At 43.5% G+C, this 24,237-nt stretch overlaps 2 protein-coding genes across 2 annotated transcripts in view; both read left to right on the top strand.

Moving 5' to 3' along the window:
- The window catches only part of UROC1 (urocanate hydratase 1), a 45,177-nt gene extending 38,192 nt beyond the window's left edge, over positions 1-6,985 (top strand). Inside the window, exons 19-20 of the mRNA XM_075714690.1 lie at positions 4,653-4,752; positions 6,845-6,985. Coding sequence (XP_075570805.1) covers positions 4,653-4,752; positions 6,845-6,985 — 241 coding nt within the window. The remainder of the gene's footprint in view (positions 1-4,652; positions 4,753-6,844) is intronic.
- A 4,611-nt stretch (positions 6,986-11,596) lies between these two features.
- ZXDC (ZXD family zinc finger C) lies at positions 11,597-24,184 on the top strand. The gene is made up of 10 exons (XM_075714359.1): positions 11,597-12,698; positions 13,253-13,405; positions 14,002-14,080; positions 14,190-14,320; positions 15,240-15,410; positions 15,999-16,684; positions 17,437-17,521; positions 19,327-19,499; positions 20,799-20,900; positions 21,967-24,184. The coding sequence occupies exons 1-10, from the start codon at positions 11,597-11,599 to the stop codon at positions 22,051-22,053; spliced, it is 2,769 nt and encodes a 922-aa protein (XP_075570474.1). The 3' UTR covers positions 22,054-24,184.
- The last annotated feature ends 53 nt before the right edge of the window (positions 24,185-24,237 follow it).

Here is a 24,237-nt window from a genome sequence, read left to right as displayed (position 1 = left end):
GAGAAATGTCTAAACTGAGGTGCAGAATGAGATAAATATTATGTATAGAGAGGGAAATTAATCTCCTTCATGTGCCACTAAAAGGTTGCTCTGGGTTGGCAGAGGTTTAGGGAAAAGGAGAACCTGGCCACACTGCAGACTCTTTAGTTCTGGTTTGTTCTTTCCAGCATAGTCCAGCAAAGCCTGTCCCATTTACAGTCATGGCTTCATTTTGTGATGTCGCCAGTCAAAAGTGGGGCAACCCTCTATTAAATGCTGTAGTGAACCCTCACACTTCCCTGTTCCATCCAGCTCTGGAATATGCCAACAAGAGCAAGCCAAAAAACTTGTAGCAGATGTTATCCTCAGAGACATTTGATGATAATTTATTATTACTCATCCAGATGATCTGGATCTAGAAAATGTCCCTTCAAGTCAGATGGAGAATTCCCTCTCCTGTACTCTAACCCCTTTGATTTCATTGAAGTAACTACTGAATAGAAGGTATATGAGAGCAAAATTGAACAGTGGGATACGAAGGGTTTCTGAGGGATTAGACACATGGAGTGAAAATCTGGCTTTACTGATTTCAGCAATAACACCCACTGTGGCCAGGATTTTATTCACAACTTCCATAATTCTGAATGGAAAATACATACCAGAATATGTGCTTACTCTGGTCATCTCAGTCTCAGACTCCAGAGATAGCAGCAGACTAGATCTGTCTGAATGGCCTTAGCTGAGTTTAACCTTTTAAAATATCTGCTTATGAAATACAAGCAAAGAAAATAACTTTCCACTACATGTTGTGCAAAATATTTGGAGTATTTTTATGATAATTGAGAATTATAATTATTAGACTTGCTAAAATAATTGCTTATGCCACGAATGTTCTGTGCATCGATGATGCTTAATTCAAAGGATACAAATGATCATATTCCCTCTCTCTCTGGCCCCTGTAAAGTCAATTCCTCCTGCATGTTTCCAGCCTTCTGAGCAATTCAAAGACAGATTGGCTGAATAGTGTGACTGCCCTTACTTCTGGAAAACTGGCACTGGCCACACTGCAATTTCATTTATATTGTTTTAGTTGTTTCTTAAGTAGAGTTACATCATTAGAAAGAAGCTCTTCCCCAAGGCAGAGCAGAGGTGCTGTTATTTATGTAATGCATCAGAAAATTACTGTGTGGCTATTCACTGAAATCAAAATATCAATGGAAAAACAGGGTTTGGTTATCCTTTTTGACATTTCCTATGGCTGCTTAGTGGCTTGCTATTGTGGAACAGTATCTGCTCACCTTGTTCTTGGGAGCTGTCATAGCCCTCTGTGATTAAATTACTGTGCTTCAGTGAAGAATGCAGAGCCTCAAAATTAGGCCTGTCTCTGCACGAGCCTTAATAAGCCACCATGCTGAGACTCGGATGTGGTAACAATGTCGTGTCATTAGATGCTGTGGTCTGGAGAGCCCCCGAAAGCCACAGCATGGCAGGTAGTTCTGCTTGGCTTAACTAATCATGGCACCACCCTGGCTAGTTAAAGCGTTGCACCCATTTGCCTTCTAAGGAGAAAGAGAGGAATAATTTAAAGGTGGTAAAAGAAGAAAAACCAACCCCCAACCGTAACAAATTACTTTCTTTGCCTGGAAGAGACAGATGTCTTTAGGTTTTAGGATCCTGTTTTTCTTTTTCTCTGGAGAGCTAAAAATTTAGCTGACTTTGCCATAATGAAATCTCCACGTGCCTGATAAAATCAGCTGATTTGAAAATGGGAAAGTGCATGTGGAAGCTTATATATATTTATAAACAAATATGCACGTGATTAGAGAGAAATCAAGTTGTCGTTGGCAAGTTTCCGTTCAGGGAGTTCAGAAATGGCAGTTGCGCTGTGTTCAGCTACCAGTCCTCCCTGCAGAGGCTGGCCTTGCCTGGAACTGCTGACAGATCTGCCATGTCTTCCCTATGAGACTAGAGGATTGCCTTTTACCTCTTTGATTTTTCTGTTCTACCACCTTGTGGGACAAACAGAAAAAGCAGGATTAATATTTATTTAGCTGGAATCTGCATCACATGTGCTGTTTGAGAGACTTAAGATTAACATAGTCTTGACTATAATTACACCAAATGAATGTTATTCATTTCTTGCTGCCTGTTTATTTGCAGGAGAATGTATATTAGCACGTAGCTTGAGTAACCTGTAGCAACAAAGGCAGAAGCAATTTAAGAATCGAACTGCACTGTTGACAGTGTGACATCTTGATTGTGAGAGAGGCCTTGTTTTCTTTGATCACCTTAGAAGGAGACATCTGGAAATTATAGGAGGTAGCTTAGGTCAAAATGCCACATGTTTCTTTAATTACCTGAAAATGTGACCCAATGTTAATGAAGGCAGAGAGTTCCCCTTTAAAAGTGAGAGGTTTGGCTAGAAAATCCATCCTAACAAACATTGGCATTTAATTTATGAGTGATTTTTAGACAGTAGGACAGATTCTGATGAGTGATTCTGATTTACACTGGAGTAACTCCGTGGAAATTGATAGAGAGGCTCTAAATTTATGGAGTGCAAGTGAGCTCAGATGCTCACTATTCATGCCTAAGCTTCAAAGTATGTTCTTCAGGATGCTGTGCACGGAGGGGATCTTTGCCACTGAAAGAACCTCATCTTCCCACATGGAATATCTTTATAAAGCACTGGTCCAAAGGTCTAATTTTCTTATTGTCTGATATTGCCAATAGGCTGTGTTGAGGTATGCTCATACTTTGGTCCCAATTACATTGCAACGGCATCATTGGCATTCATAAGTGTACTCTAGCTTGGTACTTTGACAGTAAAGAATAGTGCTAATTTGGTCTCTGTACACAAAAGCAGCAGAGTATGGTGAGGTAACTGGCCCTGTTTCTGATATAATTACATTTGTAATGTTGTCATCCAGTCTGGTCCCCTCTTTTGGAGAAGACAGTAACAACATGAGCTATTCAAAAAGTAGAGTTTGCAAGAAATGCAGATGTTTGGATGTTTGTTTTCATCCCAAAATGAGACTAAGAGCAGAACTAATGAAAGATTTCACACAGTGAAAAGATCCTGGGAATTAAATTCCAGGCTGAAAAGTATTGACAGGGTCAATCAAAAAGAAACATTTTATTTTGAAGAGTCAGAGCTTACAATATTCAAACATCTCAATTGAAAACATGACTTTGTTTCAAATTTTCATGTTAAAAGATAAGAAACTGATTCATTCACTGACATTCTGCTGTGAGAACTGTCAGTTTCAAGAAAACTGTGCCTTTCAACAGAAAATGTATTTGTAATAATGATATATCTAATAATGGTAAAGTGGAGGGAATTCACAGAATGGTGCCATGATAGTGAGATTTGGAGCTTTAAGTTCCTTGCTCAGCTATGTGATAGGGTCTACTTAGCATACAGGTAGCGTATATAACTAGTGAAAGGGAATTAACATCACGTAAGTAACAACATTACATTGAAAATGAGAAAATGTGGGTTCTAGTTTCAGGAAGAAGATCTCAGTCTGTTAGGCTGCAATGTAGCCTCATTTGCCCATTTCCTGAGAAGCTCAAGTTACTGCTTGAAAATATACAGTAAGAAATTATTCCTTCCTGGACTGGAAGTCACCTAACTCCTGTCTGATTCATGGATATGTCTGATGTTATTCTATGTAAATTTTGTAAACTTACTCATTATATTAACTGTAAAGCACAGAGGACAAAATCCTACCTCCAGGGATCTCCATTAGTAGTGTCTCATACCATGTATTGTTGTATGATATGCCCATCCCTCAGGTATTGCTGATGCTCAGTTATAATGCCAGCACTCTCACAGATTTACAGCAACAGGTAATTATCCAGCTGCATTCACCACTATTCACCATCTGCGATGAAACAAGAACTTGAGCAGGCCAGACTGAAGTCAGACAAGATGTTTTGCTCTACGTGTTTTCCCTGTCCTTTTAATACCAGACTGGCATTTCTCCCAAGTATAATCTGTTAGTTTTAACATATTTCTGTTGTTCTTCTGCCAATAAGTCTGCTTCCTGAAAAGTTGGCACTGGTGTCTTTAAACATCTATGTATCTCATACAAAATGAATGACTGTTTTTGAAACGATCAAGGCAGATGTGCATTAAGTGGTGGTTAACGCTTTTTTAATAAAATGCTTATGCTCTCTCATTTGTCCCGAGAGAATATAAATAGATCCATCTGTCTGCTTCAATAAGTGCACAGTCCTCCGCATGATCCTATCTATATGGCAGGCTCTAGTGTAGCAAACATGAACAGCTTAACCTTTAACAATACCCTGAGACAGGTAACTCTCCAGCCCATCAGAAGTGCTAACCTTTCTTGTTTCTAGAGCCAGTACAGCGTGCAGTCCTCAGGAGATGCAGTGCAAGCTTAGTTTTTGGCACTCCTGCTTGGAGCAGATACTGACTGTTAGCTGGGCACTACAAGAAAGGTGGAATAGGTTTGCTGCAGGTCAGGAAATTAGGCCTTTGCCCTACTAAATTCCTTTTTGTTTTGGGTTTTTTAGTGTCTCTTATTCAGCACCATTTCTATGTTCTCATCCTTCTTTTTGCAGTGCAACTGAAGAAATTAACTCCTGTGAATTTTGTGGGATTGGTTTGAATTGTTCTGATTTAATTCTCCTACATTTTTTCTTAGGGGTGAAGTGATCAATGGGGGATTTGGCCTGGTTTTGGATGGATCCACAGAGGCTGAAGAACGGGCTAAGATGATGCTCAGCTGGGATGTTTCCAATGGAGTAAGCAATACTCATTATATATGTTCACTTTAACATCTTCCTGCCTCTGGGACTATGTTTATTTAGGTACTCATGTTCCAGTGCTCCTATTCTTTTTAACTGAATGTGAGTATGAGCATTCAGGCAGGAGTTCTTGGAATCTGTCTTTTTGTATCCCAGGAATAGTCCTAATGGGCCAAGTGACTAATTCTATTCACTGCTTCTAATATGGGTGGTTATGAGCCTGATTCTACTGGAGCCAACGAGTTGTTTTGTTTGGTTGGGTTTGGGTTTTGTTTTTTTTTTTCCCTCCAACCAACTTCAAAGGACTTTAAGTCAATAAAAGACACTGAATAATTCTTGGGTAAGGAACCGACTGTAAAGTGTCAGGACCACCCCCTCTGACTTTACAACATATTGGAGCCCAATAGTTTCCACATATCTCAGTGTGTGTTTTGTTATTTTTTAAGCAGAAAGGGAAGCATGCTTATGATAATTTTGTTAGATGTGTTGGCATTGTTGTTTGCCTACATAATACAATTGACAACTATATGAACTTTAGTCTTCTCTATTCCTAACATCTAGATCAAGGTATCTTGAAAGGCTTGTCATTTAAGTGCCAGCTCATCCAGCCCTTGCTACCATTAGAGTTTTTGCATTCCATCAGTGTCCAGATAGATCCTGTCTGGGTTTAAGACTAGAGAGGTTTTGGCAGAGAGATTTTGACTCAGTACTTGCAGGGAACCTAATCAGCAGGGCATAGCGATGCACAGTCCAATTAAAGGACAAAACCTGTCACATTTCAGTCATGAAGCCTCACAAGGACTTGATGTATTGAGGGAGCTCCTTTGCCAATGCTGACATGATCTGTTCTGTTTTACTTCTCAAGAGAATTGCAGAATTCCTTTTTCCCTTAGACCTAAACATCTTTTTTTCTCCCCATAAGACCTGGCGTGACTAGGGGTAGAAGAGGAGGAGGAACAATTTGCACATATTCCCTGTCCCAGATCTGAAATAACACATTAGTAAACTATTAAGGAAGAAGGAGGAGGACAATTATATTAATTTGTAGATTAGAGTAATGAAGACAAACCCTTAACATGCACTGTGTATCAGAGACAGCCTATTAAAAACCCAATAAATCTTTTGCTGCTCTGATTTATTGCAAGCAAAAGCCCCAGTCCTCCACACACATGTTGAAAAAGGACATTCAGAGAATGCTACCCATATTATATACAAGACTGGAAGGAAACTGGAGTGTACCCCTGAAACTATACTGCCAGGACTAATCCTAGGTGAGTGGCAGGGAAATTGAGTTGTTAATTTGAAAGGTCGTTTCTAGATGTTATTGCTATGATCCTGGGAACTTATTCAGCTTACATTAATCATATGCTTAAATATTTTGCTAAATTGGAACCTAAGTATTTTCTTTCTTGAGTACTTTTGAGCCTGAATATTTCAGACACTGATTTGCAATTCTTAATAGAGATTTGTGAGGCATTGAATAGAGGGAAGGACTTATTTCCTTTGTGCCAAATCTTGACTTTTTTTCATCTGGGGAATCTCGCTTGTACACAGATCGAAATGCAGAGCTTTGTTGTTGGAGGAGGTGTTTACCAGTTCCATGGCTGTCCATAAAGTTTCATCCTTATGTGCTGGCAGAGAATTTGGCTCCTTGATTTCATAGTTTGAAAATGCACTTGGGGACATTTTCCTTTTAAAATATTTATCCCACTACAAAAGCATGGATTGCTTAAATTATACTGTTACCTAAAGCAAGTGCTAGTTTTACAGAGCTGGGATGGAGTGCATGATTATTTTTAGTGAGAGAATTTTGTAAAGTTTGTAAGGTACCTGGTTCTACCAATGTTACCTGTCCAATGTTATGTTTCTGCATGAAAATGTACCAAGTCTATCCAAATACTACTCATAAAAATGAAGTAGGTATTACAAAAATTACTTCCAAAATCAGTAAGGAAACCAGAAACTGGCAGAGGGTTGAAAGATTTGTTGTCATGAAATTGGGTGCCAGTGTTTGTGCAAATATTGTGTCAGATGGATGTGGCAAGAGATATGTACGATTTTTGCACCTATTGATTTTCTGGTCTGACAGGTTGCCAGACGCTGCTGGTCGGGTAATGACTATGCTTATGAAACGATCTGCCAAGCAATGAAAGAGAATGACACATTGAAGGTGACTCTCCCTCACAAGGTGGTGGACGAGAACATCTTGGAGCAAGCCCTGAAACGTTAGCGGTATTCTTAGTACAATGTTGTCCTTGCAGATACATTTGAAGTTGTTTCCTTGATACCCTATTTTGCTCTCTGGCCAAATGATAAAAGCCTTGCAAATGTCTCTTCCATGTGAGTTCTTTTTTTCCCCTTTAACTTGTTAATGGGGCAAACCTGTATCTGCCTGTGACAGGTCCACTGATGTCTTTTCACTAACATATTTGGAACAATGTTTGCAATAAGAAACTATTCATTGTAAGGAAAGGAACTGGAATTTTGTCCCTGAAAATTAAATGAAAAAAAAAATCCATTATTCCTGATAATTGATAAATTAAGGAGATACTTAGGTCTAGTAGATCAAATGTGGAATGGAAATTGGAAATCTTCATTCTAATTCAGAGTCTGCTGCTATCAGCAAAGAGCCATGAAATCCAGTAGCCAAACATGTGGGTGTGTAAACAAACTTATTCTTCAGCTGGTGGAGGATGTACTGATATCACGTGTGCTAGCCTCAAGCTTTTCTACATTGCCATAAAAGCAGTTGGTGATCGCAATTGCCATAAAAGCAGTTGGTGATTGCAATAGAAAGTGACAGATAAACTGTAACTGGTTAAGCACAGCTAGCCTGCATGTGTTTTTCCCTGAAATTTTCACCCAAGATTTTCACCACAAGCAGGAACAGAATGCAGTTCCAGGTAAATGGGTGGAAAAGCCTGAGGGCAGTAAGTACTAGACCATTTCCAAACATCTTACAGCAAGGCCAGGAAAATATGGAACAACTCATAATAAATTAGTGTGAGCCAAATTCTGCATCAGTCTGAGATGGTGCCATTCTGCTGAATCTGATATTGTGTGTGTTTGCTGCCTCACAATGAGTTAGTTGTTCTGTAGAACCCCATTGCACTTGAGCAGCTTCTACAGGGACGAAAACCCTCCGGAAAATCTAGATCCTTTGTGCTGGCTGCTGCTTGTTAATGGAAAAACATGGGCTACTCTTAGTGGTGCAATTAGTAAAGCACTCTAACAAAATGATCATGTAGACTTTCCTGAAATAAAACACGACTGATGTGAAACAAACTAAAGACAAGACAGTGTGGGCTTCCTTCACATGAAAGTTGATTACAAAGTAAAATAGAGAGGTCTTTTTGGTCTGCCACTTTCTTCCTAGCAAGAGTTAGGAAGGCACACAACCCAGTATGCCTAAATGCAGCTGAAAGAAACCTTATATTTTGCACCTGAACCTACTATTATATTTGTGTTAACGGCAACTCGCTGAAGTATTTTGTCCTAATCAGCTGTGGCGCAGAACCAAAAGTTGAGGCTTACTTTGAACCCCCTATACACCATACATATTGACACATACATACATATTTACAGAAACATATTTTACATACAAATCTATATACGTGTGTGTGTAGAAAAATAATTCTTAGCTATGATGTCCCATGCCAAGCATGGCCCTTGCATATGGGCCTCATTCAGACATGAACACAGAGCGTCGGCAAGCCCTCCCCGCAGTGCGCCCGTGGTACTGGAGTTGATCTGGTCTGTCACTCCGGCTCCTTGGCACTGTATCCGTTACCCCTTGGAAGGGAAAGGCGTTGCGCAGGTAAACCTGCCTTGGCTGCTGCAGATGAGGTGAGATGAACTGCAGTCCTCAGGACTGTGGGGGCTCGAGAAACTATACAACTGTGGTGCCAGGTGAGCACACTCGGCAGCTCTGTATTGCCTCTGGTGCCAAGTAAAGGAAACTGCTTATTTCGAATCACAAACCAGTTCTTTACTCTGTTCACGTACTGTATGTGTCTCCAGATGAATAGTTAGAGCCTGGCGTCTGCTTGTAACTGAACCTTCTGTGAAGTGCAATCTGCAGTTGATTGGAATTGCTTTATATTATGGAAAAAAATGCCCACGTTGCCAAGTTATACGATTGAGATGTGAGTAGTTGTCAGCCAGATTTGACAGCCTTTGCTTTGACATATGTTCTGCATTACCTACTATTAATAACCACGCTGGACTGGTTCCAAAGTTAGTATCTTGGTATTGTACAAAACCACTCTAGTCTTCATAGCCCAAAAGCACTAGGGTACTGTTTTGTGATGAGGAACAACCAGAAAATACACTGGCTTTTCTGCACTAAGGAATGTAGAGCTGCTCCATAGATTCATCTTAATTCTGAGTTATAATTCTGAGTTGAAAATCCACCAAAGACACAATCTTGAAGAAATATTTATTATGAACAGTTCATCTTTGCATTGTTTAGTACTGGGGTACACCCCTGTTTTCATCCTTATAGCTTTACTGACTAGGGGACATAACCTTGCAAGTACACCCACATTGAATGCCACTCAGGTCAGTGGGAGTTTATAACTCCGGACTACTTGTAGGGAGACAGAGAACTGGAATGTACGAGCACAATTCAAGAGCTACTTGTTGAAGTTCAGATTATGAAGTCTTTGTCTATTAACTAGGTAGCATGAGTAAGGCAAAATGGATTACAGAAAAGCGGTGAACTGATGAGCAGTTTGTCATATTTATGACTACTCACTGTTGTTTATTTTAATTATGAAGTATATATAGTTATGTGTGTACATTTAAATCTACTTTGGTCTTTTAACTGTGTATCTCAAGCACTTAACAAACGTGAACTGTAGTTTACAATACCTTTGGGAGGGCACGGGGAAACAGTAACCTGTTACTGCCTGGGATGAAATAGCAGGTGGTTTCCAGCATACAGAAACCATAAAAAAGACTAGTGTGAAGATACCCTTTCTGAGCTCTGCTGAGGCTCATTTTATCTGTTCTCTACTTGGTTGCAGAGAAGCTGGGACTGTGAATGGGCTATTGTTCTGTGGGGATGCTGATACCGTTTTTAGGTAGCTGACCTCATTGCTGGACAAACCCAATACAGGGAGAGCAGTCTTCAAGCCAAGCATCTGTAGGCATTGCATCAGATCCAGACAGTGGATGTAGAGGTAGTAAATTTCTGTAGCGAAGTCTCAAGCTTGCCACAGGCTGAAGCATCCTTCCTATGAATCCTGGTACCTTAATGCTTTCCTCAAATGCAGACACTTGTCCTGAAAAGCTTGTGCCTGGTTGCAGATAGAGGCAAGAGCTTGGTGACAAAGGATAATTCATGCAGGACACTTTTATGTCTGTAACTACAGTGGTTTTTAAAGGTATAAAGCTTGTGACAGGAGAGAGGTGTTAGCTCTCCTAGTTAGGGTCTTGTTGGATCTCTCCAGGCTGTGGCAAACAAAAGGGATTTGTGGCTTGATTTTTATTTTTCTTTTTTCTTTCTTTTCTCCTTCTTTCAACCAGGGATGCACCTATGTGTTAACCAATAAACTCCTGAGCAGACCTTTCTTTTCCTAGGAACATGAAGGAAGGTACTGCAAAGACCTCCATAGGGAGATCAGGATGGCAAGGGGCAGCCAAAAACAGGAATGACCCACACCCAGTGACAGTCAGCAGTGGGGTAAGGGGGATTTCAGAGGAGGCTGAGCTCAAGGGACTTCAGACTCTGCGCAGATGGCTGTGAAGGTGCAGAGCGGAGCTCTGGGTGTACCTACAGCTCTGTGGCAAGAAGTACCAGCTTCCCTGGAGCTGAGTGTGCCTGGCCAGCAGTCTCCCATCCTTGCTGTTGGAGATTCGATGCCAAATTGCTCAGCGGAAAGGAGAAATAATTTGAGCAGTGGAAGGGTCACAGCACCATCTGGTGGGACTGCTCATCGGTCCCACAGCAGCATGGGACTGGTGTCATTCCCGTGGCAAGTACAGGATAATTTTCCCTTTTCCTGAAGTATTGGAGACCCAGAAAGCAGCTGTCTGAAAGCATTGCCCAGGAATGAAAAAAAATGTTTTATGCATTAGCTGAATTTGTAGGGAGTTTTTGCCTGGGTTCAACTGACTTCAGCATCAGCGTGTCATTTGAGAGCCTCTTTCCTACCCTCAATCTTTCTCGTCAGTGTTTGTCCTTTTTTCCTCCCTCCTTCGCAGCGTGTTCCCTCTGCACAGCACCGCAGCACTTTCATTGCCCTCCTTCACTCAGGTCCACTTCTTCTGCGAGCTGACTGCCTCGGCTGCTGGAGGGGCACGGCCGTGCTTGGAACAGGAAATGTGCAGCGTTCAGGGCTGCTTCGTAACGCTTCTTTTGTATTTCCACCGAAGGTGCACGGGAGGTTTTGCCAAAGGATTTACCTATTGCAACTCTCCAAACGTGGCTGCAAGCTTAGCATTGCTCTGCTCTGGCGCAGCTCCTTCCTCGCTATTAACAGGAATAAATAGATACCAGCATAATACCCAAACACTGAAATAATTCCAACTATGCCGCTTTGGCTATGGAGTTGGAATTAAAGGTGCAAGCTGCCGTGCAGCAGCTCGCCACTGTACGGCAGCCACCGGGGCAGCCCCCCCCCCCAGCAAGGGGGCCGCGGGGCAGCCCCCGCCCGCCCGCAGGAGCCCCGCCGCCGCCCGGGCTCCGCTCCGCCCCGTCCGTAGCTCCGCGCTCCGGGTTTCCCCGGCGCCTCCCGCGCCGCCCGCTCCGTGCTGCCGCGCTCCGCGTTTCCCCGCTGGCCCGCGTCGGCCCCGCCCCGCGGCTCCGGTTTCAGCCGCTGCTACAGGGACCCCCAAGATGGAAACGCAGGGGCTGCCCGCCGCGGAGGCGGCCCGGGCCCGGCCCGGCGCCCAACATGGCGGCCCCGCCGCGCCGCCCGCCGCCCCGCGCCGCCCGCCGCCGCCGCCCGACTGGGAGCCGGCGGCCGCTGCCGCCTCCTCCTCCGCCGCCGCCAGCACCGCCGCGTCGGGCCTCTACGTGAGCTTCCCGGTGCTGCTGGTGGAGGAGAAGCCGGAGCCCGGCGCCAGCCCGGCGCCCAGCCCCTGCGCGCCGCCGGCGGGGCCCGCGCCCGACAACGACGGGCTCCTGCTCGTCTTCAACGTGGTGCGCGGCGCGGCCGAGGCCGGCCCGGGCGGCGGCGAAGCGGGGCGCGCCCAGCCCGGCCCGCCGCCCGCCGAGCCGCCGGAGGAGGCCCCCGGCTCCGCGCCGCCGCCGCCTCCTCCCCCGCCGCCGCTGCCCCCCGCCGGCGGCGGCGATGGCGACGGCGGGGCGGAGGACGGCTCCTTCTCGGGAACCATCACCATCAACAACCAGAGCCTGGTGGTGCGCATCGAGAACGGCGTCCTGACGCTGGGGCCCGGCGCCGAGCAGGCCGCGGGCACCGCGCCGCCGCCGCCGCCCGTCCCGCCGCCGCCGCCCGCCGCCAGCCCCGCCGAGCCGCCGGGCGGGCCGCGGCCGCGCTCGCCGCCGGCCTTCCCCTGCCCGGAGCCGCGCTGCGGCGAGGCCTTCCCCCGCAAGCAGCAGCTGCGGCTGCACCGCCTCTCGGCGCACGGCGGCGGCGGGGAGGACGGCCGGGGGGCGGCGGGGGCGGCGGCGGCGGCGGCGCGGCCCTTCGGCTGCCCGGTGCCGGGCTGCGCCTGGTCCTTCGCCACGGCCTACAAGCTGCGGCGGCACCTGCACTCGCACGACAAGCTGCGGCCCTTCGCCTGCCCGGCGCCGGGCTGCGCCAAGCGCTTCACCACCGTCTACAACCTGCGGGCCCACAGCCGCGCCCACGAGCAGGAGGCGGCGCACAAGTGCGAGGCGTGCGGCCAGCGCTTCCCCAGCGCCGCCCGCCTCGCCGCCCACCGCCGCCGCAGCCACCTGGAGCCCGAGCGGCCCTACCGCTGCGACTTCCCCGGTAAGCCGCCGCCGGGCCGCTGGCGCTCGGCTCCCTTCCCTCCCCTTCCAAAAAAACCAGTTCGCCGGGGTGCGGGCGGGATCCCTTCCCTGGGTCGGGGCAGCGGCTCGGCTCGCTCTCCCTCGCCGCTGCCCCTCCTTCCCCTTCGGGTCGCCCACCCCCCCGAGTCTTGAGGGAGGCCCCCGCTCCACGCCACCTCGGTTATCAACGGGGAGAGTTTGGGAGCCGGAGGGTGCTGCGCCGTGGCTGGTCATTGGGTGTGCCTCAGTGCTGGCGTGGTGAAATGCTTTAAGCGACGGCACAGGCCTTCAGTGGCGTAGCTTAAACCAGGGTGTGCGTGTTCTGATGGCCTACCTTGGCTAAATAATTGTGGTCCCTGGGAGTGATGTCGCTTAGGATTGCACTCTCTGCTTTTTCCGTGTGCCAGGATGTAATATCCTGGAAAAAAGACGATCGTGAAGGTCCCCCACTAAAAGTTGGGAGGCAGAAAATAATGCAGCTTTCCCGATTCGGTTCTGTATCAAGCTGATGCGCTGTTTCCTTTCTCTCCCCAGGCTGTGAAAGAACATTTATCACAGTGAGCGCATTATTCTCCCATAACCGAGCCCATTTCAGAGAGCAAGAGCAGTTCTCCTGTTCGTTCCCTGGCTGTAACAAGCAGTATGACAAAGCGTGCCGACTGAAAATCCACATGAGGAGCCACACAGGTATTCATGAGGGTGACTTCTACCTGGAATGGTACAGGCAAGCGCTCCTGACTTGCAAGGACCACTGCTAAGCTGAAATTTAGCCTTTTAATGTTTTAAAGATAATTATGTGTACTCTTTACCTGGTTTCATGGCTTTACAGTTTGGGTTTTGTTTTTTGTTTTGTTTTTTAAAGTGTCACTTTTGTTAAGTGAAGGTTTATAGACGTGATGGAAACTAACTTTGCATCTTTCACTGAGTTGTAATCAACATATCACAGGTCATGAAAACAGAAAAAAACATTTCAGCTGTGTTTCTGTTTTGAATAATGCTATTATTGGTTATTGAAGCACCTTTGACATAGCTCAGATTAATATGAGATGGATTGATAATTTTCTGTGCTCCCTGATGCACAGAGAAAGATGTGATGGTCTTGAGTTAAAGAAGGCTCATTGTATGATGGGGAAGGGGCATCGCAGTACTCTGCAGTGAATTGCAGGAGAGGGTGGTTGAGTTGTCGTCTTATAAACTAATTCAATTCAAGCAGCTCTTGAGATTTTCTAGTAGCAGTGTGTATTTCCATATTAGATTATTAACATAACCTTTCTTTGCTTAAGGTGAAAGGCCTTTTATCTGCGACTTTGAAGGTTGTGGCTGGTCTTTCACCAGTATGTCCAAGCTGCTGAGACATAAAAGGTAACCTTTTTGGATTATACCGTCCTAAGTCACTTGCTGTTTGTTTTTCTTCCAGTACTTAAGCAGCAGTGGATTTAATCGTGCCAATGGCAATTTCATTCCCTTGTAGGAAACACGAAGATGACAGGAGATTTATGTGCCCAGTAGAAGGCTGTGGGAAGTCCTTCACAAGAGCAGAACACTTGAAAGGCCATAGTATAACTCACCTTGGTACAAAACCATTTGAGTGTCCAGTGGAAGGTATTGTTCAGCTCTTGTATGTATTAACTGCTTATCAGTGTGTATATTGTCTAAAGATTGAGTGCCTTTTCCCCAAACACAAGCTTATTACAGGCTCGGAGCAACTTAGAGTGAGTCTTCTAACAGAGTTGGAAGAAGTAAAAATCAACAAAAGGCGTGTAACTGAATGAGCGATCGTTCTCAAATTTATGGATTGTTGGAGATGCTCCAGCTTGATTTTGTTCTCTGTGATGAACAGAACTGCTTTATTCTGGAAAATCCTGCTTCTGATACTCAGTTTCTGCAGCTCGGGTTTTTCACTTGATTCAACAGAAGTAGTGAAAAGTGGTTCTGTCCAACACCTTCAGTGGCACTTTTTGCTGTTGTGACGTGATCTTGAGTGTTCAGTGGTTGCACTGTGGTAGTCTCTGCTGCTGGCGTGGTGGGTGGCCGTGTGCATGGTATCTGGTTTGGTTGTACGGGAGCCTCACTGATGCTCCATGTGTTTCTTAGCACTACCTCCATCACTTCAGTAGGACTCCAGTAACAAAGATTTTGGGTCTGATCTAGAATATTCTGCTTCATAAAGTAAAGCTGCTCTACTTGGTGACTGTTTCTCCTTTTAATGGTTTTGCCAGCAGTCGTCATGAAGAGTTTACACTTAAGATGCCATAGCGGGGAAAGGTTGTGCATTACACTGAATGACTTAAGACTTTCTTATCAGAAACAGGTTGCTGCGCTATCCTACTCACTGAGATGTCCTTGATGTAAAATGAGGAAATGTATGTTTGGCTTTCTTCTGATTCCTCTGAATGTTTGCACAGGTGCTGCAAAATAGCAGATAAGAGTTCTCTGCTCTGACTTTTTTTGTCAAGGTACTAAATATGAGCATCAAATTGAAATCAGATGAAACTTTAAAGCCTTGTATATCTTCTTGCAGGCTGTTGTGCAAAATTTTCAGCACGAAGTAGTCTGTATATTCACTCCAAAAAACATCTTCAGGATGTGGACTCATTAAAGACTCGTTGCCCTGTATCGAGCTGTAATAAATTGTTCACTTCCAAACACAGTATGAAGACGCACATGGTCAAACAGCATAACTTCAGCCCAGGTAAAGTATTTGTTTCAAACTGTAGGAGGGTGCAATGGGAAAACTAAATGTTTTCTTAAGGAATATGTGTATTTACTGATGTTGAAATCCAAGCCCCATCGATATGAATGGCAGAATCTTCACTGAGACTGGAGTTGGTTTCCCCCCCCCTCCGCCCCCTAAAATTTTCAGTGGGACCTGTAACTGAGTGTCAGAAGGAGAGACGTGAGCTTCACCTGTGTGAAACTGTGAGAAATTGCAGCTTTTTTGAATGAAGTAGAGTTTGTTCTTCTCTACGCCATCTGTAAAATATGAGCAAGGACTAAAAGCACTTCTTTTTGCACTCATTTCTCCACTCCTTTGCAACTTGACTTAGTCTGGACTGCCTCAGTGTTATCTTTTGGCAAGTGCAAAAACTGAAATTTCTCAGTAAGAGAGTGAACTTACTTCAACAAGCTTCTTTTCCTTAAATCTGCTTTCAGGGAAGTTGGGAAGTGTTTTGGTAGGCTGAGAATCTAGAGTTTTAAGTTTCCTCCTTTGATCATTCATATTTTTCCTCCCCATTGTCTGATGAAAGGTCTGTCTTATAACCAAACCCTTCTCTTCCAGATCTCCTAACTCAGCTCGAAGCAACCAGCTCCCTCACCCCCAGCAGTGAACTCACTAGTCCGGGACAGAGTGATCTCAGCAACATAGACCTCGTATCCCTGTTTTCCAATGTGTCTAGTAGCAATTCTGGAATTGCAGCAGACATGGCACTAGTGAACTCTGGAATTGTCACGATCGATGTTGCTTCGGTGGGCTCGACGCTCGGAGGAAACCTGCCTGTCAGTAACAATTCTTTAAGCCAGGCAGTTGATCCCTTGATACTGGTGGCTAGCAGCGATATGCCGCAGAGCCTGGACAGTTCTCTCTTGCTGGGAACCAGTGCAACAGTTCTACAGCAAAGCACTTTAAACTTGGATGATGTACAGACTGTCAATGCAGAAGCCTTGGGTTCGCTAGCGTCTCTGTCGGTGAGGAATTCCAGTCAAGATGTGCACGGTTTGACGTCCAGCAATAATTTAACAATCGACACAGCCACTTTGACTCCTTCTAGTAGCCTCGGTGGTACCAATGTGCCTGAGTTACTAACACCAACTAAAGTTGAACGGAATTTGCTTCCTAGCACGGACGTTGTTGGTCAGCAAGAGGGCAGCAAAGTAGTGACGCAGTTTGTCTTCTCCAACCCTCCAGGGAGCTACAGTGCACAGAAAGAAATGGATCTTGGCACAGTGACTGGCAGCTCATTTTTGGTATGCAGTAACTATTCATTTTACCCCTAGATGACTGAGAAGCCCTGACTTTGGGGATATCCATTGCTACATACGTTATAGTCAGACCTTTCTCAGATTTTGCAGATCATGCATTTTGGCTTTTTTGATGAAGGATGTGGAATGTTACATTGAATAGTGTGTTGTCAGAAGTAGATTCAGTGTGGCAGTAAGTTCTCTTAAGGACTGGCATTCTGGTGGGGAGAGTTAAGGGAGAACCTTTCAAAATAAGGGATTAAAAAATAAGTGGCCATCTGTCTGAGGGTGAAATGGAATTTACAAGAATACCCAAGAGTAGGTTGTATGTCTTGTGCATTTCATTCCAGGGAAAGATTTGGGCTGGGAAAGTAACTGAAACATTCTCATCTCGGTCCTCATTCCCATTTTAAGTACTCTTCCCTTTCTGCTTTACTATGTTACTGCAGACTTAACTGTTTATTTACATTACAGAGTCAATGTTTACCCCGTTAAAATCTGAACACTTACAAATGTGGAGCCAACTTCCTTTTGTGTTGAACTCCAGATATTAAGTACATACAGGGAATTTATTGAAACTCTAATGAGAAGAGCATGGGAAACTAGAATTCAGTGTCTGCAGCATAAAAGATAACTGCAGCTGAGAACTCATTAGTCTGTGTTCATTGTCTTGGTTTGTTCTTGCATTCAAAAAACTTTGCATCTCTTGGCTTTTTTTTTTTTTTCTTTTTCTTTTTTTTCTTTTTTTTTCCTACTAGGAGAGCAGTGGGTCTGCAAGAACAGACTACAGAGCCATTCAGCTAGCCAAGAAAAGAAAGCAAAAAGGGAACGGGAGCAGCACAGGTGAGAAGCCATTAATTTTGTTAAGTTTACTAAATACAATTTTTTAGGGTTTTTGGCAGTGAAATGGGAGCAGGTATTTGAGTACATTCTTAAACATCCCATCCAGTTTATTGCTAGTTAAAATAATTATGCATGTGGTGTACCATCTGTTATTCAGGATAATGACATTGTGTGGAATATCAAATTCACCTTAAGTTTACAAAGAAATCTGCACCGTATGTTTCATGATTGTTGACAAGACACTATCCCTCCACCTCTTCATCTGCTTTTTATTTTCTTACTAAAAAAAAAAATTAAGGTCACTTGGGTTTCTATTGTTTACACTTTTGGTCTTACCTAGTGGGTTCTCTCTTACTCAGTACAGACAATGAAAACATCAGCTGGATTTGTTTTGCTTCCTTGTCTCGCTTAGTAACAGTGTGTATGCAGCGTTAACGAATTTATTTCTTGGTTATCTAGAAATACTCAAACCTCTCTCTTAGATTTTAGCTGCGTAGAGAGTTCTTGTGCAGGGTGAGGTTTAGGTCATGATTTCAGATGTGTCCTCTTAAACTGTAGTTTGATTTAAAGCTGTCTGATGTGAATTATACACCGTTACTTTGTCAGATCAAACGTGGTCCATGGCTCACTGGACTTGCATGAGCTCAGGCATTTGAGTTGTGTCTACCCTTGCGGCTGGGGTGGAACATCATCTGTGTATATATAGCTTAGTTCTTCCTTGCCGTCTCTTAATACCTTCCACCTCTGAAAAATCAAGGTGATAATTTTTAAGATGAGTTAAGAAACTAGTTCTGAATTGAGCACTGTCATGTTTGTTTATTTGTAAAAGGCATACCTGCATAAATTCTGCCTGGTTCAGTGAATGATCACACAGAAGGGTAACTGCTTTATGAAGCTAGTTCTAAGTGTGCTTGTATTATCAAACATGTGCATGTATCATCAAACATGTCTTTTGGACATTGGTTTAAAAAGATGATTCCACTTAATCTGCATGTCTCCTAAAATGGCCTCAGAAAATTCCTATTTCTGTTTGTACTCAAGACTCCCGGTAGTCCACTTTTCACCAGCTGTTGCCTTAATGCTGCTGTGCGCTTCTCAAAGTGGTCTAAAGAGTCTCGCATTTCTTATTGGTTTAACTAGGTTGAATAAACACTGTAGATGGAAGTTCAGTGTTTAAATCCAAGACTTTCATTTACTCTAGATTTAAAAAACAAAAAAGGAAACAGCTGACAGGATTGTATCCTTACATTTATTTTGATTAGGTTTCTGGTTTTCAGCTTGTGATACAAGCAGCTGGTTTGCCTTGTTTTAAACTGAAAAATGCTTAAGGTTGTGGTAGTTGTCCTTCTGTAGCCTGTTCTACCTAACAGTCCTTGAAATCTTTCTGGAAATAGATGGGCTTCACTATGCTCTTTTTACAGTTTGGAAAAATGATGCGCATGACTTCTCAGGAAATGAGTTGCAAAATTAAAAATAGAAAATGCAATTCTACTTCCTAATTCCATTCTATGACACCACAAATATGCTGATTTCTGTATTGCCACAGGGGTGAGCCCTAAGCTTAGCAGTTTGTGATACGGTTTTAATGGCATTCATGTAAAAAGATGCCCAGTCAGCAATTGGAGTTCATCAGCTGATTGCTGTCTGGCCTTTCAGCAGTTATCAGATGGTGCAGTTATCAGATATTGCACTGTTCCAGGCATTTGCTGTGTAGTGTAAATAACTGCATAGAATTGAAAAATACTAGCAGGAGACTTTGGCAAATTGCTTCTGACCATCTAAATATTAAAATTGCTCTCTTTTAGGGGCATCTGGCTCTGGTCAGAGGAAAAGTAAGGGTGGTAAAGTAAGCCCTACCAACTTTTCATCATCCACTCCTGGCACTCGACTGGGTGGCAGCATAGTTCTGCCAAACGGAGGGCTGACAATAAGGGACCCTGCCACTGGAGCTCAGTATGTGCAAATTCAGCTTCTTCAGGTAAGAGCTGAGGAGGAAGAACATGCTTATCTTCTCTGTTACCCAAACTGACACGTTTATGGAAGAATCTGACTATCTGTGAACGCAGGTACTGCTGTCCCTAGATGGGGTCTTGAGATCTGCAGTATGTACCATGTCCTTTAGGGCATTTGCCCACAAGAAGCACTTTCCTGGGAAGTTGTTATGAAACTGGCTTTAGAGAGGTCTAGGAATGCCTGAAAACAGGGCTGGTTCAATCATACAACTCTTTGGGGCCCAAACAGGTGCGTTGTGGAAATGGGTAAGATACGTTTATTTGGTTTAGTACTAATCTTCAGTCCAGCCTGGAACATATGGGCACTGTAACTGTAGGGAGCATCCTGTTCAGCTGCTTAGGCTCGATACACTTGATGTAGGAAACACTGTGGTGGAACTAAGAGCTTTAGCAAACTTTTGTTTTGCATGTGAGAGTTGTGATCCTTCAAGGGCTTGGGATTTTCCCAGTTTGAACAGGCAGTTACGAGAGCAACAAAACAGGTGCTACATTCCTGTCCCAAAATATGGGGTAACTTTTCTTCCAAAAGGAAAGGATTACTAGCATGCATTACCTTAGGGGACGCACAGGAATACGACTTTTTTCCTCCAGTCTTTGTTGACATCACCCCAAATTCTTACTTTCCTCCACCTCTCTCTCATTTACAAGGTAAATGAGACTGACATGAAAAGGTTCCTGCAAAATGAAGTTTCAGCCTAAACTGTTATTGTTCTAAACTGTTGAAATAAAGCTTAAGATTTTTGCCTAAAAATACCTAGTAATCCATGGGGGCTGATTAGTGGAGCATGGCAGGTAATATTTTTTTGGCCAGGTGTATATCTGTGTAGTATCCAGAGAGAAGGTAAGTTCATTCCACTTTATTCTTAGCAGATATGGTATGGAGGAAGCTATGGGCAGAGATCTTCCTCTAATTTTTCTGATGGGTGTAAGCATTTGTAACTTCTATGTTAAGTATCAGCTTCACACGAGGTGATGAAACTTGTTGCATATTTGAGGGTTATGTTTGTTGGAAGATGAACCATTCCTTCCATTTCAGATCTTGCCAATTTTCTGAGTTGATTATGATAGGATAATAGGTTGTACACTGAGCTAGGTTTAGATTTAAGTGGTAGTTAGCTTTCCATGTATCTTTGTGGATCTAGGCCTTACTAGTACAGTGCAGTAGCTTTATCAGCTTTTTTAAGATTGTGATGCTGAGTGAAATTTGTGATACTGTGCTGAGATGCTTGGGTGTCTTGTAATACATCATGTTTCTGCATTCACAGGATGATTCCCCAGGAGAGGGAGATTTGCCCTTTCAGCTGAGCTCTCAGTCCTCCTCATCACATTCTCAGCTTACAGTGGATTTACCTGTTCACATACTTCAGGTACAGCATGTCAGAGCCGTTGGGTTTTATTGCCTGGCTTGAAAGGGAGGAGAGTTTACTGTGAACACTCTGGTGTTCTGCCTAATGAAAATACCTTGTTTTCCACTGGAAGTTTAATTTCGCTTACAAGAAGGCAGTAAGCAGAGAGCTGCACTGCAAGATTTATCTTGTGTATGTTGCCAACCTTTGACATGCAACAGGTGGTTGTTTTTCTTCCTCTTACCGAGTAATGAATAACTAAATGTTATTCATTTACTACTGAACTGCCCCATTCTTGTTTTCCCGATCCCATCCTGCAGATATTAAGTGGGTCAAGAAAGAGGATCAGAAGGGATATGTAACAGGCTACAGAAAGGGTGGGAAGAGGGAAATAAAGTCTTGAGCCTAGATTTCAGAGCAGTGTCTATATGGGAATGGCAGTTAGATTAAAAAGCCTGCTTGCTTCTACAATCTTCCATTTCACTACTTGCCCTTGTTAACTGCTGAGCATCAGTGTTGTTTGAACACAGAAAGCTTCATATAGCTGCTTGTGTAAATGTTTTGTTATCTGCTGTTCTGGTAAACTGCATATTAGTGAGTAGGGGCAGCTGAGAACCGAGCAGCAGTGAATGATGAGCATGTATGTAAGCCACATTTTCTACTTGACCATGTGGGGCTTCAGTTTTGATAAACTCTGCAATCCGGTTATTCTTACCAAGTGTGCTTCTCCTGGGTAGAAAATAAAGCTTTTGTATTTGAGAGGAGCACCTTACTATGATAAACCTAGAAATACAAGAAGAGCATACTAGGATTGTTGGCCATGGTAGAGAGTTAATAGAGGAAAAGAAAATAGTCAGTGATTGTAAATTTATCTCCATTGGTAATGTTCATCTGAAGTGTTCCAAACGAAAACTGGAGTGGCACTGTTTGAGTGGGTCCCCAAAGTAGGAAAGCTTTGGTTTCCTCTAAACCATTCAAAGCATTTCTCTGGTCTTGGATAAATGCCAACGTAATCTTACTGGTAAGCATTAAAAGCATCTAGAGGCAAAAGCACTGAACTCTTCATGCTGTCTGTTTGCTTTAACAGGAACCACACAATTCCACTGAAGATGATGCAGGTTCTGATAACTCTCAGTTCACTGGAAGCACAATAAACTTACAGGATCTGGAATGAGCATTATTAAGAACAGTTACTTGAAAACAAACCAGGCAATCATGTCTTGACAGAGTGAGATAACTGTGTGGGTCTTTTTCCAAGGAAAATTATGAAAACTAGGAGTACTGGTTTATGGTTGCACTCTTCGCAGTTTGCTAAGGACAGTTGCAGCTGAAAGATTTTCTTAAAAAATGTAAATCCTACTTGATGTGCCTGTGTAAGATACTCTGTCTGCCTGGTGGTTGAAGAGACTGAGGCAGACTGCTGTACAGTGTTGTTTCAGGGAGAAGTACTGTATTAAACTTCAAACTGAGGTAATATTTACTGTTTTCACAAGAAAGCAAGTATTCTACAGCTAACAAGTACAAATTTGTAATCCTGCCTACAACAGTTAAAACTTTCCTTCCGTTGGTTTCCTGCTGGAGCCAGTGGCATCCAGGAATTAAGAGCTAAAATTTGCAAGAGTTTTCCACACACAAAAAAATAATTGTTTCGGCCCCTGTGTTTTGGCAGAAAACTGGAATAAAGTGTCACATGTAACAAAATTAATGTCCTATGCCATGAAAATGAGATGCTCTAAAATCTTTGTTCTAGAAAGCTAGATTCTAAATGTTAACTTAGCTGTGAATCAGTTTGTAGCTCATGTTGAGTTTCTCCCTTTCCTTGCTCCTGCGTTCCAAATACTTTGCTGAATTCTTCCAGCAAAACTTGAAAAAGAAAACTGCAATAGAACTGTACTCACTGTAAGTGATTAGCTAAGAGTCCAACAGCATCTGAGAGAGGTTCGTTTTACTTTGTGTTCCCTTTTTTGGGAGGAATGTTGACTGTCACATAAATTTAAGCACCTTGATTTTATCTCATCTATAAACTGCTGCCAAGTTACCTGTAAACTGGCCACTACCTTTTTATTTTGGGTTTTGGGTTTGGGTGTTTTGGTTTTTTTTTCCAATCAAACACTGTTAACACTCGTTCTTTATTGATATCCCAGAGTGTCACATGCACGTGGAGCTTCCGGCTGGTTTACAGAATATGCAGTTCTCAGAGTATTTTATGAGGGGAAAAGAATTGTTACCTAGAAAGGTTTGCCCCACTGAAAAACTGCAGTTTCTCTTAGAGGGCGGGGGGAGAGGTTGTATGTACTGTACTTATCTGGATTGCAGACACCTAAATAAGTATAGGGTTGTATAGGAAAAAAAAAAAACCCTTTGGTTACATTTTAAGGTAGTAATTTAAATGTTTCTTATGGTGATGTACTGAATGCCTATAAAATTACATATAGGAGTTTGATAAAAGGGTGTATGTACTGTTTTTTATTCTCAATGAGGTGTGTGTGTATGCACGTATGTGTATTTTTTTTACGAAATAAGATATGTCATGCAGGAGAACGTTGTGATCTTTCTAATCTTGCACATATTTATTTATTTTACAGTTATACTGATGTTGAATTCACACGAGGTCATTCAGAAATGCTTTTACTTCCTGTGCCTTTTGAACTATGTATGTGTCCAGATAAATGCTTTTTTTTTTGGTTGAAGACTTGGGGGAAAAGAAAAAACCATACAGGTTACATTCAGCTTCAGATCCTGATTTGTAGGCAGCATTATATTCTCTGGTTGAACCAGTTTTATTTTTCTATCTTTAGCTTAACTGAGCAGTGAGGTCTCTCTGTTCCTCTCCCTGAGTTTACAGCTTGTGTCCAGGGAATCTCTTACCCCTCTCAGGCTGGGTTTCCAAACCAAACTAATTGGTAGATGAGATCTTCTACCTGGTGGCTGTGACTGCAGCACGGAGTCCACTCCTGAGGGGTAGAATGGTTGAGGAGGAATCATGCTGAAGGGACTACTGGGTCTTGCTCTAGTGGTCACCGTGCTCTCCCTGGAAGCTGAGGCACCTCAAGCTCCCCAACGCCTGCGTTACTCTTTTCTCAAGGACCATACCAGTTCTTAATCTATTAAAATGGCCAAGGAACACTCCATCTTTTTATGGGACTTGCAACCAAATCTTTCTACTTCTGAAAATGTACCTCACTCAGCTTTGTAAGTGAATGTAAAGTGCTAACCTCTTGGGGCCGAAAATTGGATCACTTGGCTTGAATTCCATTGCTGGCAATGGATACCTGAAGATCTGCTGGTGCAAAAGAGTTAATAAAGCATTTTTTTATGGTCAGTTTGTCACTGGGTATTGTTCTTTGTATGGATGCAT

Source organism: Pelecanus crispus, chromosome 7, assembly GCF_030463565.1.
Source record: "Pelecanus crispus isolate bPelCri1 chromosome 7, bPelCri1.pri, whole genome shotgun sequence".
Taxonomy (NCBI): Eukaryota; Metazoa; Chordata; class Aves; order Pelecaniformes; family Pelecanidae; genus Pelecanus; species Pelecanus crispus.
Note: the sequence above shows the minus strand (reverse complement) of the source record. Positions and strands in the feature narration are given on the sequence as shown.